General features: G+C 41.2%; 2 protein-coding genes across 4 annotated transcripts in view; both read right to left on the bottom strand.

The window, feature by feature from the left end:
• Positions 1 to 875: 875 nt before the first annotated feature.
• On the bottom strand, positions 876 to 13,004 carry LOC127602561 (phosphatidylinositol transfer protein beta isoform-like). The gene is made up of 11 exons (XM_052068770.1): positions 12,889 to 13,004; positions 10,926 to 10,956; positions 9,260 to 9,405; positions 8,824 to 8,915; positions 8,687 to 8,694; positions 8,512 to 8,586; positions 8,356 to 8,439; positions 5,916 to 5,993; positions 3,667 to 3,777; positions 3,302 to 3,424; positions 876 to 1,064 (listed from the first exon to the last, which is right to left on the bottom strand). Exons 1-11 carry the CDS (start codon positions 12,906 to 12,908, stop codon positions 1,017 to 1,019), a joined length of 816 nt encoding a protein of 271 aa, XP_051924730.1. The 5' UTR covers positions 12,909 to 13,004; the 3' UTR covers positions 876 to 1,016.
• A 1,826-nt stretch (positions 13,005 to 14,830) lies between these two features.
• LOC127602544 (tetratricopeptide repeat protein 28-like) overlaps positions 14,831 to 20,174 on the bottom strand; it is a 201,958-nt gene continuing 196,614 nt past the window's right edge. For 2 of the 3 annotated variants that reach the window (XM_052068736.1, XM_052068738.1), the window contains 8 exons: positions 19,905 to 20,152; positions 19,681 to 19,805; positions 19,372 to 19,603; positions 19,004 to 19,080; positions 18,182 to 18,205; positions 17,418 to 17,547; positions 17,220 to 17,327; positions 14,831 to 17,128 (listed from right to left, as the gene is read on the bottom strand). In XM_052068736.1, the coding sequence (XP_051924696.1) occupies positions 15,531 to 17,128; positions 17,220 to 17,327; positions 17,418 to 17,547; positions 18,182 to 18,205; positions 19,004 to 19,080; positions 19,372 to 19,603; positions 19,681 to 19,805; positions 19,905 to 20,152 (2,542 nt within the window). In that variant the 3' untranslated portion in view covers positions 14,831 to 15,530. The remainder of the gene's footprint in view (positions 17,129 to 17,219; positions 17,328 to 17,417; positions 17,548 to 18,181; positions 18,206 to 19,003; positions 19,081 to 19,371; positions 19,604 to 19,680; positions 19,806 to 19,904; positions 20,153 to 20,174) is intronic. The other variant, XM_052068737.1, reaches the window with a different exon arrangement.

Raw genomic sequence — 20,174 nt, 5'->3', positions numbered from 1 at the left:
GAGCTGATTTTAACTGGGCGAAGCACTCATGTAAACACAGTGAGGACCGAGACGAACACAGTCAGCTCTAGCAGCAGAACAAGGCAGGCGGGCTTCTGGGACGGACAAATTAAAGGTCCGTCCCAGCACCATGCTCGAGGGGACTAGGATCATCGGGGGTTGTTTTTGGAGACCGAGTACTGTAAATGCAAAGTGACTCATGAATTGGCGTCTTCAGAATAGGAAGCCTATTGGACATGCGAATGAAGCGGAAAAACACATCCGCTAAATTAACGTCACCTGTCTGGTCGAGCCTGCATGGATCCGCCTAGGTTCGTTAAGAGGATCAGTCACTGCAAAGGCATTTGCACCTGTGAGGGTGCGCATGCCCGTTTGTGATGAGTGTAGATGAGCCGTCCACATGCGTGTGTGCGTGCGTTGAGTGAGTGCGAAGACCTGCACAGGCATGATTGTCAGTGTTGAGATGCAGTGCTTTGGGTTAGGTAGGCTGTTGATGGGAGGATTATAATGGGCGGAGGTGCAAAGGGCGATAGTAATCTCTTAATGGAGGAACAGGAAAAGAAAAATGACACACACACACACACACACATACCGAGGAATGCAAATCGCTGAACCAGTGTGTACAGCTAAAACTGAAAAAGACAGACCTGGAAATCATCTGCGGAGGTTTTGAGGCTAAAAACAAAATAGCAGGTAAGATTAGGTCCAACACATGCCAATCCGAGTTCACGAGGGTGAATTTGCTCCTGTGGAAAAACTGGAGCAAAAAATGTTTTTTCTCATATTCACAGAGAGGGCCGCAAAATCAAAAGGAAGTCAGCGAAGATCGTGTTGGTTGGTAGAAATCAATTCCTTTGTGAATTTATGATTATTGATTGTATGAGGACCCCCCGCCCCCAACACCTTATCCATTGTCTGAATGTTTGAAGACAAGAAGTAAAAAGTGCCACAGAAGGAGCCCTGTTAGCAGCCACCTTTGCTGCTGTTATTTTGGCAGTTGGAGATCCTTTGCTGCGTTATTTGTCTGCAGCACTTGTTCCTCTTACTTCACCTTTTTTGCGGAGCTACGTGGATAGAGGGAGAGAGGGAGAGAGAGAGAACTTGTTAAGGAACGGATGTTCAAATGGAGGGCATACGTAAGTGGATATGAGCAACTTCAAATAAATTGATGAATTTGTTTCAGGTGGAACTTTTTCCAATAAGGCACAACTTCAGTTGTAATTTTTTCCATTCTACACTGGCCACAAAAAAGGCCAGTCATAAAAAAATTAAACAAGATAAGGATTTAAAAAGGTATTTATGAGTTAGGGGAAAAAAAAAAATCATATTCAAGATTCTTCCACCCACAGGCTCATCGCATTAGGAAGTCAATTAATGTACAAATCGGATAGCTGAAGACATTAAAAAACAGTTCAAATCAACTCTTGCTCTAAACTGAGGACTGGACAGACGGGATGAAACGACATCAGGATTACACTCCTGCTTCAGCCACCATCCCACCCCGTGCACATTCACTCAATCAACAGAGACTCCTTCTCAAAGGCCGAATTCAATTTGTATGTTAATGAAGGAAGAGGAGCCATTTTGAAGGTAACCGCTTCTTTGGCCCTTCCTTCTCGACCATATCCTTCCTCTACTCTGACAGAACCATTTCCAGTGTGGACCAAATGACCGTTTTGTTCAGGAGGCACCATCCGTTCAGGCTTGAAGTTGTCCTTCACCCTTTGCAATCAAGACATTGTATGTTGCGGAGTCCATGGGCAAGCATCACACGCAAGTATTCTGTCCAGCAACCGTAACCAATGTTTACTGACCCAAAGAGAAAATAGAAAACGCATGCTGGTAGATAGCAGGGGATGTTTGAGCCCGTCCCTCTTAGGCCACGCCAGTATAGCCTAAGCCTGGATTCTTCCATTTTCTCCTTGTATTGTTAAAAGCTCTCAGATATTTAAAGGAGTCCCAAAGGAAAAAAATCAATGGGTAAGGTTTCACAGAGAATGGGAATTACAGAAATAAAACGCCTTCTCTGACTTTGCATTTTTGCTGTGGATCATGGGTGACACGATCGAGGGTTCTGTTCGTTACTCATGCTCAACAAAGCGACTGCTTACAATACAGTATGCACATGCGTTTGTGGAGGTATAAATGTATGCATATATATAAACCCATCCGGAGGAGGAACACACAAACACCACTCGAGTGAACAAAACATCATTTGACAACACCCAAAAGAGTGAATGCAGCAACCGTGAACCCAGAGGTAAATATATGCGACTGGCCTCAACCTGGCCTGGCTACTGCTCTGCAGCCTTTGTGCCACACAGTGCTCCTTGCTTGCGCATCTAGACAGTAATGAAAACTAGAGTAAATTGGGGAAAACCTGTAAGGTAGCCTGGATATGTCAAAGTTTATTAAAGTGTTGAATTTGTCAAGTGTCAAGCAAATGAAGCGGATTCTGAATTATTATTATTGAATCAGGCGACTGCCTTAACTCAGCGGTCCCCAACCCTTTTCACATCGCGAACGGGTTTGAGGGAAAGAAATACGTTGACGGACTGGTTTAGAAACAAGAAAAACAAATAGTTAATAATACAAATCACTATTTTATTGAATTTAGCATCGTCATTGGTAGGAACCCCACATTCATCTTCAATGAGCTGCTGCCAACTTGGGGCAATCGCTTTTCTTTCCACAAAGTCTAAGGCTCGTTTTTGTCAGCCTTTGGGCTTGCTTTTTCCGCATACACCCTCGTGCATGAGATGGGCGTTATGATGGAGCAATAAGGTGAAAGGATTCACCAGATAAAAAAAAACAAAAAACAAAAAAAAAACTCTTACTGCAGACTCTGAAACTCAATAAAATATGTTTTGCTCAGCCTTTGTGTACCAAATGGCCTGCTTTGAGAAACAAGTGACCTGGCTAAGTTTCTGCAAGATACGATCCGTTGGTGGACAGATTTATTTATTTTTGTGCTTTGACTTGTGAAATCAGACATGATATATATGCAGTTTGGCAGTGAACTGGACACACTTGCCAATAAGCAGCAGTTTGGCAAATTGTGAACAATTTAACCAAAAAAAAAGCTTCAAGTTTACGAACAGAATAACATGGTGTAGTTTAGCTCACGTAGAACGCACAACAACACTGCATGTGACTTTCTCCAAGTTTGGCTACACATGTGAAAACAGGTTATAGGGCAGCGCTGGAAGTACATAAAACTGAGTTAACCGTTTTTTTTTTAAACGTATGAATACTACTTGTCCACCCCCATTTTTAAGTTTAACATGCTCTGTGCACTTGCCTCATCCAGCTCCTTCTGAGTCTCTGCCTCCATCTGTCGAATGTCATCCATTGTTAGCTCCACCCATTTGTCAATCCAGCAGAAAAGTTGGCGGTGAAAGTTGGTGAAGATCCTCTTTTCTTGCTGAAAGAGGGTATTGGGCAAGTTAGGGCTGGCAGATGTGTTGCGGTTTTAAAAATTTATAGATACTGCAATTCAAAGAAATCCAGGCAATCTTTCAAATTGGAGACTTAAACAAAAATCAAAGTAAATATCCAACAAAATTTTAATTTTACAAAATCTCCACAGTAATCAACAGAGTCCGAATTCATGTCAAAATGTCAGCAATGTATTGAGTGTCAATTGTGCACAATGGTCACACTAACCTCGTGGATAAAATTCTCGACTTTAGTCTGCAGGCCAAACCATTTAAACTTAACTGTGACTAGTTTGTAGGCACACATTCTAGGGCAGTCAGTCTTGGCACCCAGCTCTTTCTAGTGAGAGAAAAAACAAAACCAAAAAGAAACCTCAAGAACTAATTCAATCCATCCACCCATCGATCTTGAAGGGCCCAACAGGATAAATAATGTAACCATATGTTGTACATAAGAAAATGATCATAAAGACAGCCGAGAGAATAACATTTAGGACCAATCTTGGCAGCGTTTAAAGCTAGTAAAAAAAGTCATTAATACATAAAGCTCTGTGTTTGGAGCTTAGTGAAATAATTATCAATATGAAGGTGTGCCGCACACAGATAAAAGTGCCTTAATGTATAACGCACTTTCTGAAACCATTCTGCACTCCGTGCTGTCCTCTGAAGAAAAGAAGGGAAAAGGGGGGAGGCGGCAGCAGACCAAAGTGGATAAAGGGACCAGTTCTCTGCCTCCGCCCCGACAGTGACACCGTTCCCGACAGACATGCCTTTGTGGCCAGGGAAGGCAGATAAAACGGAAGCGGAGATGCGATAAGGGCGGTGCAAAGCCGGTTACATTATTAACACCGAGGACTTGCTCGCCCCCAGAACACTCCGAGAGAAGCCTCAGAGAACACCTGTTTAATTAATCACTTCATTCTGGCTCACTATTCCAGGAGAAAATGCCACAGACCTGCCTCAGTCACCCCCATCCCGCTGCTGTTTGATGCTGCCATCATGGAGAAAAGCGAGAGAAGTGAAATGAGAAACATTTCTAAATTTGCAGTGGGTTTAGAAAAGTTGTCATGGCAAAAGGAGAACTTCACATGAAACGCATTCTACATCAAAACACTTAGGGTGACATTTCTTCTCCCCCTCTCCGTGCCCCACTCAAAGGAGAGGAAGTTTTGAGAAATACAAAGGGAAGTGATATGCAAGCATGTGTGCATGCAGAGATAGACAAGAGTTTTATTGCTCCGTGAGGCTTGCAGAAAATTGTCCCTCTGTTGTCACAGTATTCTTTTTAGACTCTTTCAGTGTCCACTGTGGCTGGGAAAACGATCTAATTAAAAACACAAATGAAAAGTTGTGTTTCTTTATTCACAGTTTTAAAGTCGTTTGGCAGCCTGTGTTCTGCAGAATTTCTGGTGGCAAAGGAAAGTTCCCCATGTTTAAAGACTAAGGGAGCAGGAGCAGGGCAGAAATGATAAAGCTGTTTATTTTAAAAAAACTAAATTAAAAAAAGGACTGTTGGGAGGCTGCAGGTAACCGCAGAATTTAAGGATTCAGAGGGGAGTAACAATCCTCCAGTCAAAGTTTTTGCACTTATGTCTATCAGTCGTGATCATCTCTCTCTACTGGCAGAAACTGAGCTGAGGACAGAGCTGAGAGAAGAAAGCCATTATCTGCCCTGGCAACTTGAAATTTCTATTAGAGGCAATTAGAATAGAGAAAGTGGTGATTTATCTTCATCAGCCTCGCATTCTTACAGCCCCACTTCTGCTCAGTGTTGTCCTGATAAATACAGACAGACACTAGTTCTCGGGTGCAAAACAGCTTATCAGGCCAATAAAGCGTGCTACACTTTTACTTAGAACCTATATTTTTAAGTCTTTTAAAACAAAAGCTGCTCAGTCTTCTTGATCACGATTGATTTAGTCATGGATGTTCTGACTTTTATACCCAACTATTACACAATTGATTGCATATAATTACTGGTACTCTGTGGTTAAGTTTCCCCACTTGTTTAATATTTATATTAAGAAGAAATGTAAGAACGTGTTACAGCCATAAAATTCAAAGTTAATGGTTATTTGGTAAAAATATATACATTTTGAACATTAAATATCTTGTTTTTGTATTGTATTCAGGTAAATATAAGATGGAAATTTGTAAATCATTGGACAGGTTTTCTGTTGATCACAACTTCATCGGAATTGGGTTTGTACAACAATGACATAACTCACAAAACAAATACATATCGTAGCTTTGAACAAATACACTTGGGTTGTCCGTCTAATATTTACATTTGTTTGATGATCTTAAACATGAAAGTGAGGAAAACATCCAAATAAATGAAAAGTGAAATCAAGCAAGGTCCCTAAAGGCATGCTTGGTTGAGTTTGGTGAGGAATAACTTCCACAGAAGCCCAAATTCAAACCCATCCAATACCCTTGGGATGAACTACAAAGCCAAGTGGAATGCTCGAGAAATACCTTCCAAAGAGGCCCAAGTGGTCCTCTTCCCGTCTTAATTGACTTGAACTTGGCGGGGTCCTCATCCTGCTTGTAGTCCTATGGTGACAACAACTGACACAGTATGATAAACAGCACATCTTGTTTAATGGTATAATATAGCATACTACAGTATAGTATAATGCACTCCAAGCATGACTCTAAACCTTACAACATCATATACTCATAGAAATTTCACCTTAACGGGCATGGGAGGATGGACATGGATTAAATTCAAAAGACAAAAGCACCATCAGCTATTCAGAAAATGAGTTGGCAAATACATTTTAGTAGCAAGACACGAATAATGAAATCTATGCATTAATATATCCATATGAACATACACTTACAGTAATTGCATCTTACAGGGTATATATATCACCCAGAAAAACGATCTGTCAGCCATGCATGCCATTTTAATTCCTGATAGGCCACAAGCGCGCGCCTTAGTAGCAGTGACTGGTATCGGCTGCCATCGTGAGAAGCAGATACATTGAAATAAGGCTGGTATCGGGCTGACGTATTCGCCAAAACCTATTTTGCATCATTGGTGACATGATTTAATTTGGTGATGGAATTATTGCAGCTGTAATGAGAAGTGAGGTTAAACTTACAGGATGAGCAAAAAAAAAAAAAAATACTGAATATAACGTAAGGATTTCAACTGCTAGGGGACCAGGCAATTTTAAATAAATCATGATGTGCCAGCAGCTAAAAGCTATTTTTCAGGGCGATCAGTCAACAGGAGGGTGCAAAACTCAGTGGGAATATACGCACGTTAATTTGACTGTTTTAATGCTGAGAGCTCGATCCCCATAACAATGCAGTCTGCAGCACTAATGAGGTCTGTGAATCAATGTGCTGTGGCAGACAAAAAGGGAGAAACTCCACCACTAAACCAGAGTGTGTGAGTGTGACCTGTGTGCATTTGTCGAATGCTGCCATACGAAGTACTGTGAGCTGTAATTACACTAACAAACTCATCGGTGTAGGCGGTATGTCCCAGGGCCTGCAGCCATGCCTGAGGCTGAGGGTTGATAGGGCCCTTAGACACAACACACTCCTCCAGAAAGACAAACATGTCCGCCTCGTTAACATCCCAGGGCAAACAGACATTTATGTGCATGCACACGCGCGCACACACACATAGAAATGAGGCAATGTGAAGTGAAATAACAGCAATATGTAGCCACCTAAAATCTTTAGATTTATTTTTTTTCTGAAGTGAGGCAATCATAGAAAAATATTGTCAATATAAGGACCTTCCATCCATCTTCTATTCTATACCTCAGGTGTCAAAGTCAAGGCCCGGGGTCCACACTAATTTATGTGCAATTAAGCAATCCAAGCATGTCAAGTTCCACGATGCTTGCTAAAGTCTGAATCAAATTTTAAATTTTCATATATAATGTAATAATTCCAATGTTTAAACAATGCATTATTCTTGGCTTCCGATGTCAAAACTAGTTATCCATCTATTTGTTGCTCGCTGTTTATGTAATATGTGGGGGTGGTTTATATGCTTTCACAGAATTCACAGTCACAACGGCCCTCCAAGGGAAATGTGGCCCGCGACAAAAGTGAGTTTGACACCCATAGAGCATGGGTCTATACTGTTTGTCATATTTGGGGTAACAACTGTTTTTGGGAGAGTGGCAGGGTACAGTACACCCTGACTAATTGCTAGTCAATCGCAGGGCATGTACTGTATAAATACACACACACACACAAAAATTCACTCACTAAGGCATCTTAGATTCTTCAGTTAACTCCCGCACAACCGATGCTAGAGCATCAGTAGCACATGGAGGCGTGAGCCAAGATTTCAAACCAGAACCTCTCAACTGTGAGGCATGCATGTCAATCCCTGTGCCATGCTAAGTTAATAAAGTCTAAATAAAGTCTTATTTGAATCAGATTGGTTCCATTGTTAAAATATCTTCATAGATTGGTATCGAGTGCAGAGAAAAGCTTCTAGCAGAGCCGAGTAAAACAAAATATAACATGCTTAATGACTTCCACTATGCATTTTCGAAAAACAAGGTTTTTTTCTTCATTTTTGGTTTGAAAATTAATGGTCTGTTGGCACATAGATGCTGCAACTTCATATCTTTTTCGCATAATTTGGTTTGACACATCCTCAGTTTTACAATACAATACATGCTGATTGTGCAATACAACAGTCAGCAAACAATACAGTACCTTGAACATTCTTCTGGTCAAATGTGCATAACGGCGCTTAGAATAATAATTTAGCAAAATCGGAAAAGACTGAAGCAATTTCAGCAATAAGAGAGATTATGTGCAAAGAGTACATTGGCATGAGATAAATCTTTCCAAATAAATTGGTGGCCATGTAATAACCAAGCGTGTCCACAAGAAAGTGCTAAATAGTGCTTTTATGGTATTAATTTTTACTTACAGAAGCTGGAACTTGACTTCTGTCAGCAATGTCAATGGGCACAACAGCAACTTGTTGCCAAGTTGAACGATCTAGTTTGTGCACCTAAAGCAAAAACATTAAAATAAATTGAGGCAAACAACAATGCTATAAATTCTTTTAGTGTAATTTCCTCACATTTTCTTGTGTTCCAAGATCCGGTTTATGCCACGTCTCAATCTTGATCAAAAAATTATCTTTCATATACTCATTCTACAAGGAATGCAAAAATTGATATGGAGCAGTGTAGTGTTAACTATAATGCATCATTCTACAAAAACCACCAAACATTCAGCCATCAAAGGAGACCTACCGTCACTTCTGACCAAGTCGCGGTGGTGGTGGTGGTGGGACATGACATTAACAACAAAGAATAATTCAGACAATCACTCAGAAAACAGTAGGAGGCATAGCGGAAAGGGCCAAAAACCACTGGAAGACGCGACTCACCAGTTCTGCAGTAGGGGTAGGCGTTCCAAGCTTTTTCATGAAAAACAAAGGCACTTTCTGGTGCCAAGAGCTGAATGAATGCTGGAACTTTACTGTGGATTGGTGTGGAAGAAGGGGTAGTAGATGGATAAGGTGAAAGGAAAAGATAACGTTTAAAATGATGGTTTACATACTGTAAATTTTGTTGTTCTACTTCGTCCTTTAATAACTTTTCTGCTGTGAATTGGGAATTCCTCCATTGCTAGACTAATAAAGGTTTTCTTATCTTATCTTAAACAACAGTACCTATATGTATACCAACAGTCAAATACATAAGTTTTCTCATTCAATAGCACTTGTGTGTCCCAAAAATGTTATACAATGCTGCCATCAGCTGGCCAAATACTGCAATTACTGTAAAATGGAACAAAACAATCCAATATTAAGTTTGACAAACCTCTTTAGGCGATAGATTTTGTGAGTATACTGTCCTTTCTCTCCATGTTCCTCATAGGGCTCATTTTTCAGTACTTCAATCCCTTCTCCACCGCCGGTTTCATTTTTACTTGCTTCAGCCACAGAAAACAACTGTCCGACTTGGTACTGCAACGCAAATATGACATTATTTTCACAATACAAACACACGTGGAGTCGCAAGCATTTGGCTGGACTCTTTGCAAAGGTTATTTTCAAAAAGATGAATCCAGGGATGACTTCATATAGGCTGTCATCACACTTCATGAGAACTCTAAAGACGAACAATGTGCATGCAACACGCTTTCAGGACAACAAATCGTATGTATGCACCATCATGAAGCTTCTCTGTGGATTATGGCAAAATGCAAATCTAGTTAAATACTTTTTCAAATGCACTTTATTTGTACATTTCCTCCCAATTTGCTCAATTTAGTTAGTAGTTACTTGAACGCTGTATGTGCCCTTAATCAGCAGTACCAGTACGCGGGTCATTTGGTGCCGGGCCGCACAGAAAGACTACAACTCACATTACCGGTACTTCTGTTTTATTCCTTTCGGAATCTGAAAAATGTTTTATTTTGAGAAATTATCGGATTCTCTGTTATATCCACCGATAGTAGGTCACTCGACGCAGGTGAAGGCGGCGCTTCTCGTCATGTGATAGGTTATCGCTAAAATGAAACCAAAGAGCTAGCAAAATGAGTAAAAAAAAAACCATCTTCGGAAAGTTCCTATGGGAAGGGGGAAAAGGCCCAGCCAGGAGACAGAAGAAGAACCTACGACTTCCAAGAAAATGAAGGCTACATTTAATAAGACAATATCAGGAGTCCTACTTAAGATACAGATTTATTTCAACGGGAGACTCCCACAGACCAAGCCCGCTCTGCATAATATGCGGCCATGGTGAGTCGTATTTCTCATGCACTTTTTATTTGTGGTGTATCTTATTTTGAAGACACGTTTAAACGTTACCATAGCGAGCAGAGTGTGTTGCGGCAGATCGATTTTACAGCAGTAAAACCTCAGCTATATCCCGATATTTACCCCATTGCGAACATGTACATCACTTGCTGACCAAGGTGAGGTGGAATTACATTTCCATATATCTTTTGCGGTCAACTTCTTTTTACAGATACTGTACATGAATTTTAAGATGTTTCTGCGATGCAGCTAACTTTCCTTTCATGTCTTTGTCAAAGGAACGAGAGGGTTTTGTTTTTATTTCTTAGTTTTAACAGGTTTTAATGTATGTTGATATGGTATGAAAGTTGGACCCTCGTGAGGATAAGCGGCTTGGATAATGGTGGATGAATGAATCTCCAAAAACCATGAGTCAAGTAGAACTAATTGACCATGGAAATTATTAATTGCCATGTAAATTATTTCTTGTAAGAAAATATTTGGAGAAAAAGAAGGTTCCATTCTTAATAGTGAATGTAGCGGCACATTAGAAATGACAGAGATAATTGTTTTGATAAATTATACGTTTACTTTCATTGTTTGGGAAAATAAACCATTTTAAGAGAAATAGTTTAGAGGTATATTTAGGTCACTGGGCCAGTCCAAAATTAAAAGGAATGCAGTACACACATTTGAACATCACAAGATACTTTTGCCAATTACACAATAGGAAAAATATTACTCACCTCCTCAACACTACAGGGTAAAACCACACGGCTAACAAAGACACAGAGAGAGATGAGTATCAGGAGGTGAAACAAAGTACTACATCCATTGAAATAAATGAAAAACGTTTTACAGAGCATAAGCTCGATTGAACAGACTTGGAACCAGCATGGACTTCGGGGTAATATTCCTTCAAATAACAAAGCTTCACACACAAACGCTGTGGAAACCCATCCACAAAAACAAGTTATATTTATAGACTTTAGTCGTGCACTTCACCTATGCACGGCACCACACTGCCCCTAATAGGCCAAAAAATGCGTGAGAAACAGCCGGTTATTGTTGTAGGCGTTTTATTTATAATTCTTATTCGACATTCTTACAAATTTCTTTTTTCAGTGTCCTTCCAAATTAGATTTAAAGTTGAGCTTTCAAGGAAGTTATGGGAGTTATAACTACTGCAGTGTGTTTGGTTACAATCCTGTTTTCTCATTGGATTGTTTAATTTTCATTTATAACCATTGCCATTCATCCAACAGAATGTAATGGCTCCATGCAAATATATTAGCTTTGTGTTCGAGTAAACAAGTATAGATATCACACAAGTACATTGTGACCGCAGATTTTTCAGCAATCGTTTTTTTAAGGGCTTTTACAGTGGCGGTTTATAGTTTAACATATGACAACGTCCATGTCAGTCAAAATATTTTTCAAACGCTCCCACAAGTCCGAATTTTGAATTGCACACCTTCAGTGTAGTGCCACAACATTGATGAATTCAATACCTGTGAAGACTTTTTATTGATTCACAGAAACCCCGATACAATAAAGGCACCTTATGAAAAAAAAATACTGTATTTGCAACTCAAAAATTGTGTTTCAAAAATTCTCATTTTTTAGAAATGCATTCGATTCCATCGAATGCACGTGGTTATTTATTGCACAAAGCATATGCCTGATATCATTCCTTATTTTGGAGAATTTAAGCTGTTGTCAGACATTTTCATTTGATACTTGTTTAGATATTCGGCGTTGCAAATATAGTAAACTGCCCAAAAATGCAAGGTGTTAACAGGTTGTATCGTGTTGCTTTCGAGATTTGGAACAAAAAAATGTCAGTGTGACTCTTCAAAATAGAGTGTGTAACAGAGTTATGCTAGTACTATGGAGTACAACGTGACAAATGTGCGAATCTGTAGGAAAACATTCAGTGTTCAACTGACACATCTGCTTGGGCAGCGGAAGTCCTTAGTCCTACTTATCGACAACCAAATAGTGATCTGAAAGCATTATACATTAAAAAGGTATGATTTGAGATTATTGAGTTCCTCGGGATTGATGTTCGTCCAGGCATCGTTTACTCGAGCTTTAAGGGTCGGGGCTATTTGCTAACGGTTTTAACACTAATCGAAGTAGTACAGCTAGCTAAATACAGGACACGGTAGGGTTTAGTTAACACAACATGGGCACACACACACACGAGTTCCCAGAGGTGTATGGAAATATATTTCTGAAAAGGTAGCACTGTCATCGTATCAAGTCTTACTTAAATTGAGATAACTTCAAAAGTCTTTGTCGATTGGCCACCCTAATTACTAAATATGATCTCTGTTAGCTTTTTTAAAGCTAATATACTGTTTGCGTCAAGTTCAACTACTTAACAAAAGAGAAGCAACACTCTTTTCGCAAAGAACCGCACGGCAGCCATTAACTAGGCTGTTAATAATTAAGTTACTTTACGGATGTATGGTAAACGGTCAGATAGCAGCAGCTGTCGACGCCGGTAGGCCACAAAGTAGTTGTTGGGCAATGCCACCACCCTTCCCTCGTGTGAATGTCAGTCGCACTGATGATGAAAAGTTTCCTAGTCGCTAGTGTCCAGTCCGCGAACCCCTGCCACACCCGATCTAAACCTCTTATTAAACCGTATCTAGTTGTAAAATAAGTCTGAAAAGAAAGACTTAGCAACAGTATAACACTTACTACTCCTTGATGAGGACCATCGTTTCGAGCTGGGAGACCAATACGTCGTACCACTGAAGCGACCGCTGATTGCCGTCGACGTCATCAGCTGTGTAGGGGAAAAAAACATACTTAGCCCCGCCCTTTGCGTTCGGTGATTGGCCGGCCGCTCGTACTCATCATATGCGTAAGCCAGTGAAACCACAAATCAGTCTCACGTTGCTGAAAAGGCCACTTTTTTGGTAAACATTTAACAGTTGGATTTCATTTTATGGCCAAAAAAAAAAACAGAGGGGTCAAAAGATCCCTCAGTAGTTTCTACAATTCTAAAGCTCAGGCATTTGTGTTAAAAACAGTTTGGTAAAGTTAAAATGATTTATCTCCTTTAGTGAAGGGAAACCAAAAAACATAAATAATCAAGTACAGATACCTGGAAAAAAACTACTTAAGTACAGTAACAGAGTCTTCGTACTTAGTTACCACTAGTAATTTCAGGGCTAAATTCATGAATATGCACAACAAATAACGTATGTTGCCCAATTGAATGAATGATTATTAAATCATCCTACTGAGGAGATGTGGTAAATGACGAGCCGAAAGCAAGTCACGTCTCTTTACTCTCCACACAGAACTGACTTTTACACAGCAAGCTACTCTCGTTCAACACTTTGAACGACATACTGTACATGAATGGGCTACGAATAGACCAGAGGGCAGCCATCTTATTTTGCAACTGTTACTGAAAACTTCAGGGTTTTTTTTGGGCTGCATGTTTTATGCTATGATCCCTCTCTATGAGCTATGAGCCTCTCAAAGAACAGACTTCACACAAACATTGAAAGTATATTATCTCAGTATCATGATTTGTGACTGACCGAGTTTAGGATTAAATTTCACTGTGAATTTTGTCCAAATGGGCTTTATCAAGTTAAGTATCAAGTACAACTTTATTGTCAAATGTTTAGTTTCATTTCATTGTTCATGTTTCTGACAATCTGACACAGACAAATCTTTGAGTAGCACTCAGAGTTGTACTTTTTAAGAGAAATTTTAAAATCACCTTCTTATCTTATCTAGTCTTTTTTTGGTTAACTTTTCTTTTGATAGCGGCGTGGACACCCGCAGCGGCTCCTCTTGTTTCATGTTGAGAGGGAAGAAATTTCATCTCTGCTGTTACACATTCAGTACATTTGACAAAAAAAATTATCCAATCCAATTACATTTAATGTGCATGTTGTGCTTCTCCCAGACTTATTGGTATGCCACCCAAATTTGCGTTTGGATCCCTTCATATGCAACTTTTGTTTCAGCTTTTATGAGCAACAACCAATATTTTTACCAGAATACTCAGTGTGCAGCATTTGCACAGTTTACTACAATACAGTACAGCCCATTTTGTACTTCAAATAAGGGCAGCACAGTCAACAAGTGGTTAGCCGGTGTGCCTCACAGTTCTGAAGATCAGGATTCAAATCCCGGCTCTGGGTTTAAAATGTGGAATTTGCATGTGCTCACAAGTTTAATCTCTGGGTACTCCAAGTTCCAACTAGTCCGGGAAGTACCCCACCCAATGCCCAAAGCCAGGTGAGCAACCAGCTCACCCACGAACCACACGAGGAGAAGCACTACAGAAAATGGAAAAGTAAACATTCTCTAAGCATTAGGTAGACTTGCACAATCTGATACAGCAGACAAATCCTGGCTTTACCTAGATAATGTTCAGCTTTGAATATTGTCAAAGGAAAAACATTTTTAAAAAAGTTTGCAATATGTAGCGGGGCTACAATGTCTGCATATTGTAAAAACACATTTGAGACAGCTATTGTACTGGTTTATTACACTGAACCAAGTCCAGTGAGTGTATATATCCTCATTTTGTTTGTTTGTTCACCCAGAGAGTGTTATCATCCAGGTACTAGTAGAGTAGCAGCAGATTAAAAGATCCAAAGAAGAAAGGTGAGGGTTTTTTTGTTTGTATTTTTTTTATTGAAACAGTTTACTGATAAATGACAGGTGGTTGTCATGAAACCGTGATGTTAAATCTAAAAAAAAAAAAAAAAATCATGGGCTAAAAATTCATACATCATACTTAACATTGAATAGCAAAGGAATCCATGCTTCAGGGCAGACACTCAATTCACAAAGAAATCAGGCAAAATGCCCTTTTGACTTCAATTAAAAATATTAAATCTTTTCTTCCACTGTATCCATCTTTACACGGTACATGTTTTTTTAACAATATAAAAATGCTTAATACTGATTGTGAAACACTGGAATTAATTTACAAACAACAATAATATTAATAACAAATAATAATAATAATAATAATAATATTAACAATTACCATTATTTTTTTAAACAAAAATTAAATGGAAGAAGTCAGTCATGGTTGTGGCATCTTGGTCCGCATACACAATGTATTGTGGGGAAAGACCAAATCGCATTTACATTTACCTGACACACAGTTACACACGAACACAGTATCAGGTCATTGAGTGTTTCTCATTGCCATTTAAAGAGTTTTGGGCACACATACAAAACCGCAAGCATGTGCCTCACACACCCCAAATCAATAATTGTTCTCACTGTCTGTAAAGCTTGGCTGGTCAATTGCGGCCCTCAAAAACTGACCGACTTTTTCACCACATACAGAGTGGGATGTCTCAGCACTTAGAAGAAGGAAAAAATCTTCCAGACGACAAGAATTTGTATCCATTCCCAGCAGGTAGTCTGATCGAACGAGCACCAGGACTACTGCTTGTAGAAATGGTAGGTGACGTAGCCCCTTTCTTGGGACTGGAGCAGTGAATCCCATTGGAGTTCTTACCCCCCCTCTCCACTGACTGGAGTCCCAGCTCCCGCAGCTCCAGGCTGTCTTGGGTCTCACTGGGGGAGCAATGTCGTGGAGACAGGTTCAGAAGGCTCAGGACATCTCTACTGGCAGATGCCAGAGGACTAGGGGAGCTATGAACAGCTTTGACTGGTCCGAGATGTTGCTGAGCTGCAGCATTCGCCCAAAAGGTCTTCAGATTGTGGATGGCTTGGACTTTTTCATCAATAACCCCTCTTCTTAATCGGTCAAGGTCTGGTACATCAGCCGACGTGGCGGAGCCTGTAGAGGAGTAGGATAGAGCAGGAGAGGGGGCACTCCCAACAGGGGATTGGTGCCCAGAACTGGGAGACACATTACTGGGGGAACGTGAGATGTGGCCACTGTATGGGGAACTTGGGTACTTCAGCTTGAACTGTGCATGGTTGTCCGAAATAGGCGAAGCGTGGCTGCCGTCTTTTTGTGAAGATTCTGAGACAGCCGGACTATTGTAGCCAGAGCTTATTTTCTGTAGAGACGATGAGCGGGAGGGCGGTTTGGGTTTTGGCGAAGACTGAGCTCTGCCGCTAGCGCTACTGTTCGGACGGCTGAATGCACTCGTTTCAGAGGAGCGGAAGGCGCTACTCCGTGGTGAATTTCCTCTTGAAGTTCCACCCTCCGCCCTGGCTCGCTGCAGACTACCGACTGCCTGTAAATGACTGTGTGTCTCCTCCAGAATCTTCTGCGCCAGCTCCTGAGGATCTAGAGGGGGACTGTTTTCCTCTTGAGACTTGACAGTACTGTCTGTCTCTGTACTGGATTGATCCGATTCGCCCGTGTCTGAGCTGTTCACCTTACCGACTTTCTGAAACGGTGAGTTTGGACTGGGAATTAGGGATGTTTTGACTGGGGAGGTGGGGGTGCTGACACTGCCTCTTGATGACACTGACACAGAGTAACCTCTTCCAGACCCGCTGCTTAACCGAGCAACAACTCCTCTACCTCCTCTGTGGTGGCGCTGGCTGTGGCCTGGTGGTAAAGGTAAAGAGTCACAGTGGCTCCCGAGTGGTTCACTACTGATAATAGAGAAGCCCTCATATTCCTCCTCCTCCCCTCGGGCTGCTGACATAGCAGTCGCTGCTCCATGAGGAGAAGAGCGGCTCCGGGGAACATGAGGGTGCTTGTGGGCCGCATAATGTGCTGCTGTACCACTGCGGTGCCGATGGCTGAGGATGTCACAATCGGATTTGGAAGCAAAGCTCATTGAGGAGGCCACAGAGCTGAGGCTATAGACTGAGATGGCATCTGATGCCTGATTGTCCAGGCAATGAGGAGAAAAGGGAAGGCTCGAATAACCCATTGGCAGTGGGTTGGAAACAGACTGCGCTGAGGCCAAAGACTCAAGGGAAGATGAGCTGTCTAGACTCAGACGCTTTGGCAGTTCTGTGGAATCTGTAAGAGATGATTAAGACAAAATATGACACAAGAACTGGCACAACTTAGCAAGTATGGCACAAAAACAATAAGACAAATGTATACAAACCAAATAGTGCCAGCAGAGACTGCAGAGCAAAGTGCAATGTGCGGCGGTTGGCGAGCTTGCCCGTTTTTAGCACCACTTCTTCCTGGCCTACCTCACACAGGTCAAACCCTGCATGTTCATGCAACGATAAATGCATGTCATATCTGTAAGTTATTGGATACTATGTGGGAACCTTGACGTGGGAACAAGTTCACTCACCAAGGGCTGCCAAAAACTCATGGCATCCTGGAAGTCTCCAAAGTTGCACACTAATGGACACCTGAATTGGTAGGAGAGAGAAGTCCTGTTCCTTCTCGCCCGTCTGGAGCTGCACTAGCACCTGGTGGAGCTGGGGTAGATGAAGAAAAAGACGGAGAGCAAAAAAGGCGAAGCTTTAAAATTATTAGTCTAATTCTCTCGGTTGTTTTGTAGGACAGGGTTTTGATACATTTCTATATATTTGTTTGAACCACAAAATTAGTAAATTCAGATCATTTTTACCAACAAATAGCTCGATTACACATTCATTCCGTCCATAAAATGCACACAAATGTACCACTACTGTATTTACAGGCAGGTGTTAATCTGTTTCCATCACCTATGAATAGGCTTTGACGGCAAGAGAACATTTAGCAGCGCACATGTGCCTTTGCCTGTTTTGTTTGGGGATTAGCTGAGAACAGAGACACCATTGTCAACCTGATGTAAGTGTTTGAGCAGTATACACATGCCTCTTTCCTCACTTCACTTTTTACATCATAGCTTTATTGCTTCTATCGTCTTGATCAATTTCTCTGACCAGCAATGACCCAGCAATGCAAAATACCCTGAATACATGTTTACAATGGGAAAGGTTGTTGATAAGTTACACTCCATGCGTACTAATTAATACAATAAAAACTGTCATGCAGTTACTCCCATACTACGATGGTGTTACAAAAGGTTTGGTGGAATGGATTGCAGATTGGTGAAGGCACACTTACCATTGCCACCACATTTTTAACAGCCTTCAGATTGCACAGCAGAGGAAGGAGAGAGAGAATAGCATTTTTATTGCATGCACGCAAGCCAGCTCACAAGGGTTCAGGTCAATAAGGACAACATTGGCCAAGAAACAGTAGTGTGTATCCTGGAAAAATATTTTGGAGGTTGAGACACTGACACATAATATCACATACACCAAAAAAATATTACTTGAAAACTTGAAAGCTTGAAGTCACTGGTAGTAGAGCGGCACGCATACCGCGCCTGATTTCACTTGCACAACCAGCGCGTGATCGATCATTGCTCAGTGAGTGTGGGTGTGAGTGTGAGTGTGAATGTTCCGTCTCCATGTGTGCCATGTGATTGGCTGGTAACATATTCAGGGTGTAGACTAGCACTTGCCCACGTAGAGCTGGGATGGGCTCCAATATCTTATTGTTGTACTGTATCATACAAAGAGCTGTTTCTAATACGTAAGGGTTTATTATGAGTTTGTTGTTTGTCTGCTTATTGCCACAAGTGGGTAGCCATTTACCGTCTTAAAACATGTGCTTACCTCACGTTCCGCAAAAATGCGGATAAAGATTATTCTCTGGTGTCACATGTTTGGCTGCAAGATAAGTAGACTTCACATAAAACCTGCACTTGAAGTAAAGCTAAAAGGGCTTTACTAGCACATTTCAATAGAGATTAAAGTGACGCTTGTGGTTCTCGTGCAATGGTGTGTATCCAGTCCTGATATTACCTTGACGAATATATAATCAATAAATTGTGTGATGCCGAACAAAAATATGTTGAGCATTGTGTAGATGGGTCCATACCCGATTGATGAGCTGCTCCCCTGCCTCTGAAGCAGTGATGAGTTTGCACAAAGCCTGGAGCGCTTGGGGTGGCAGACCTGAGGAGCAGGATCACAGTTTTTGTCAACATAGTAGATTCCTTAATTAGGGACAGGCTGCAGCTTTGAATTTAAGGTTTCATCTATGCTAAATTTCAGTTGCTGGAAATTGTGCATTGTACGCACCTAATTACATTGGAATAAAGTTGTTTTCATGTAGTATACTTGCCACAGAGATTTGATCAATATTTGTTTTTTGCTGACATATTAGTCTTGCATAATTTACAGCAAAACCCCATTTTGATTTGAATCTTATGGTTGTCTGATACTGACTTTGTCCGGGATGCTTACCTAGAAGCGATTGTAAAGTGGTACTGCACTGTTGGAGTCTGTCTCCCGGGTCAGCAGTGGGAAAGAAAACTGCTGCGGGGATGCCGGTGCCTGCAGAGTCAAGGCGGAAGCCCACGGCAGTTAACAAAGCCTGCCACCCAGGGACTCCCCCAACTTTATTCTCCACACTTTGCTGGGATGTATACATTGAGTTCCGTTGACCATTCTGGATCCTTTGAAGAGACTTTTCCACCTACAAGCAGTACAGCAGTAGATTCAGTAACATGGCTTTCCTTATTAAATCCTTGACTGTGTGAGTCCATGTCTAACCAGGTGGAGTAAAACCCTTAGGGCATCACGTGCACGATCTGGATACTGCAGAATCTCGGCTAAAGCTTGTCCAATCAGGGAGGAGGGACTGTTAAGTTTCACATCACTGCCGATCAGCATGTAACCTGGACAGGAAATAACACTTTAATGAGACCATATTAGGTATTTAGATGTTTAGTTATTTTCCTTCATTAGTTATTGTCATTTTCATTTTTACAACTAACCTGCCCAGTTGGAGGGGTGTGAGTACTGCTTGCTGCTCTGTACAGTTTTCATGGCATCTGCCAGTGCAGCACTAGCCTTGGTCCCATTCAGAAGGGCGGTGTAGAAGGCATGAACAAAAACCTTTGATGCTGCCACAGGGACAGGCCACAAGGACACAAGAACACACTGTGCCCCTGCAGCCAGGAAGGACCGTGTCAAGCCAACAACACCGTCGGCTGTCACCTTGCTGCTGGACTCGAGGTAGGAGCTTATGACAAAGAATCAAAAGA

Source organism: Hippocampus zosterae, chromosome 6 (genome assembly GCF_025434085.1).
Source record: "Hippocampus zosterae strain Florida chromosome 6, ASM2543408v3, whole genome shotgun sequence".
NCBI classification, from domain to species: domain Eukaryota; kingdom Metazoa; phylum Chordata; class Actinopteri; order Syngnathiformes; family Syngnathidae; genus Hippocampus; species Hippocampus zosterae.
The sequence above is the reverse complement of the archived record's forward strand: the minus strand, read 5'-3'. Positions and strand labels throughout refer to the sequence as shown.

What these genes read in the sequence shown, in the direction of transcription:
- LOC127602561 (XM_052068770.1), bottom strand. Translation starts at nt 12,908, where the DNA reads ATGGTCCTCATCAAGGAGTA. An exon ending in AAAATCTATCGCCTAAAGAG is followed by an intron (nt 8,916 to 9,259) that starts GTTTGTCAAACT and finishes ACCAATCCACAG; the next exon opens with TAAAGTTCCAGCATTCATTC. An exon ending in CACTTGGGCCTCTTTGGAAG is followed by an intron (nt 3,778 to 5,915) that starts GTATTTCTCGAG and finishes TTCTCTCACTAG; the next exon opens with AAAGAGCTGGGTGCCAAGAC.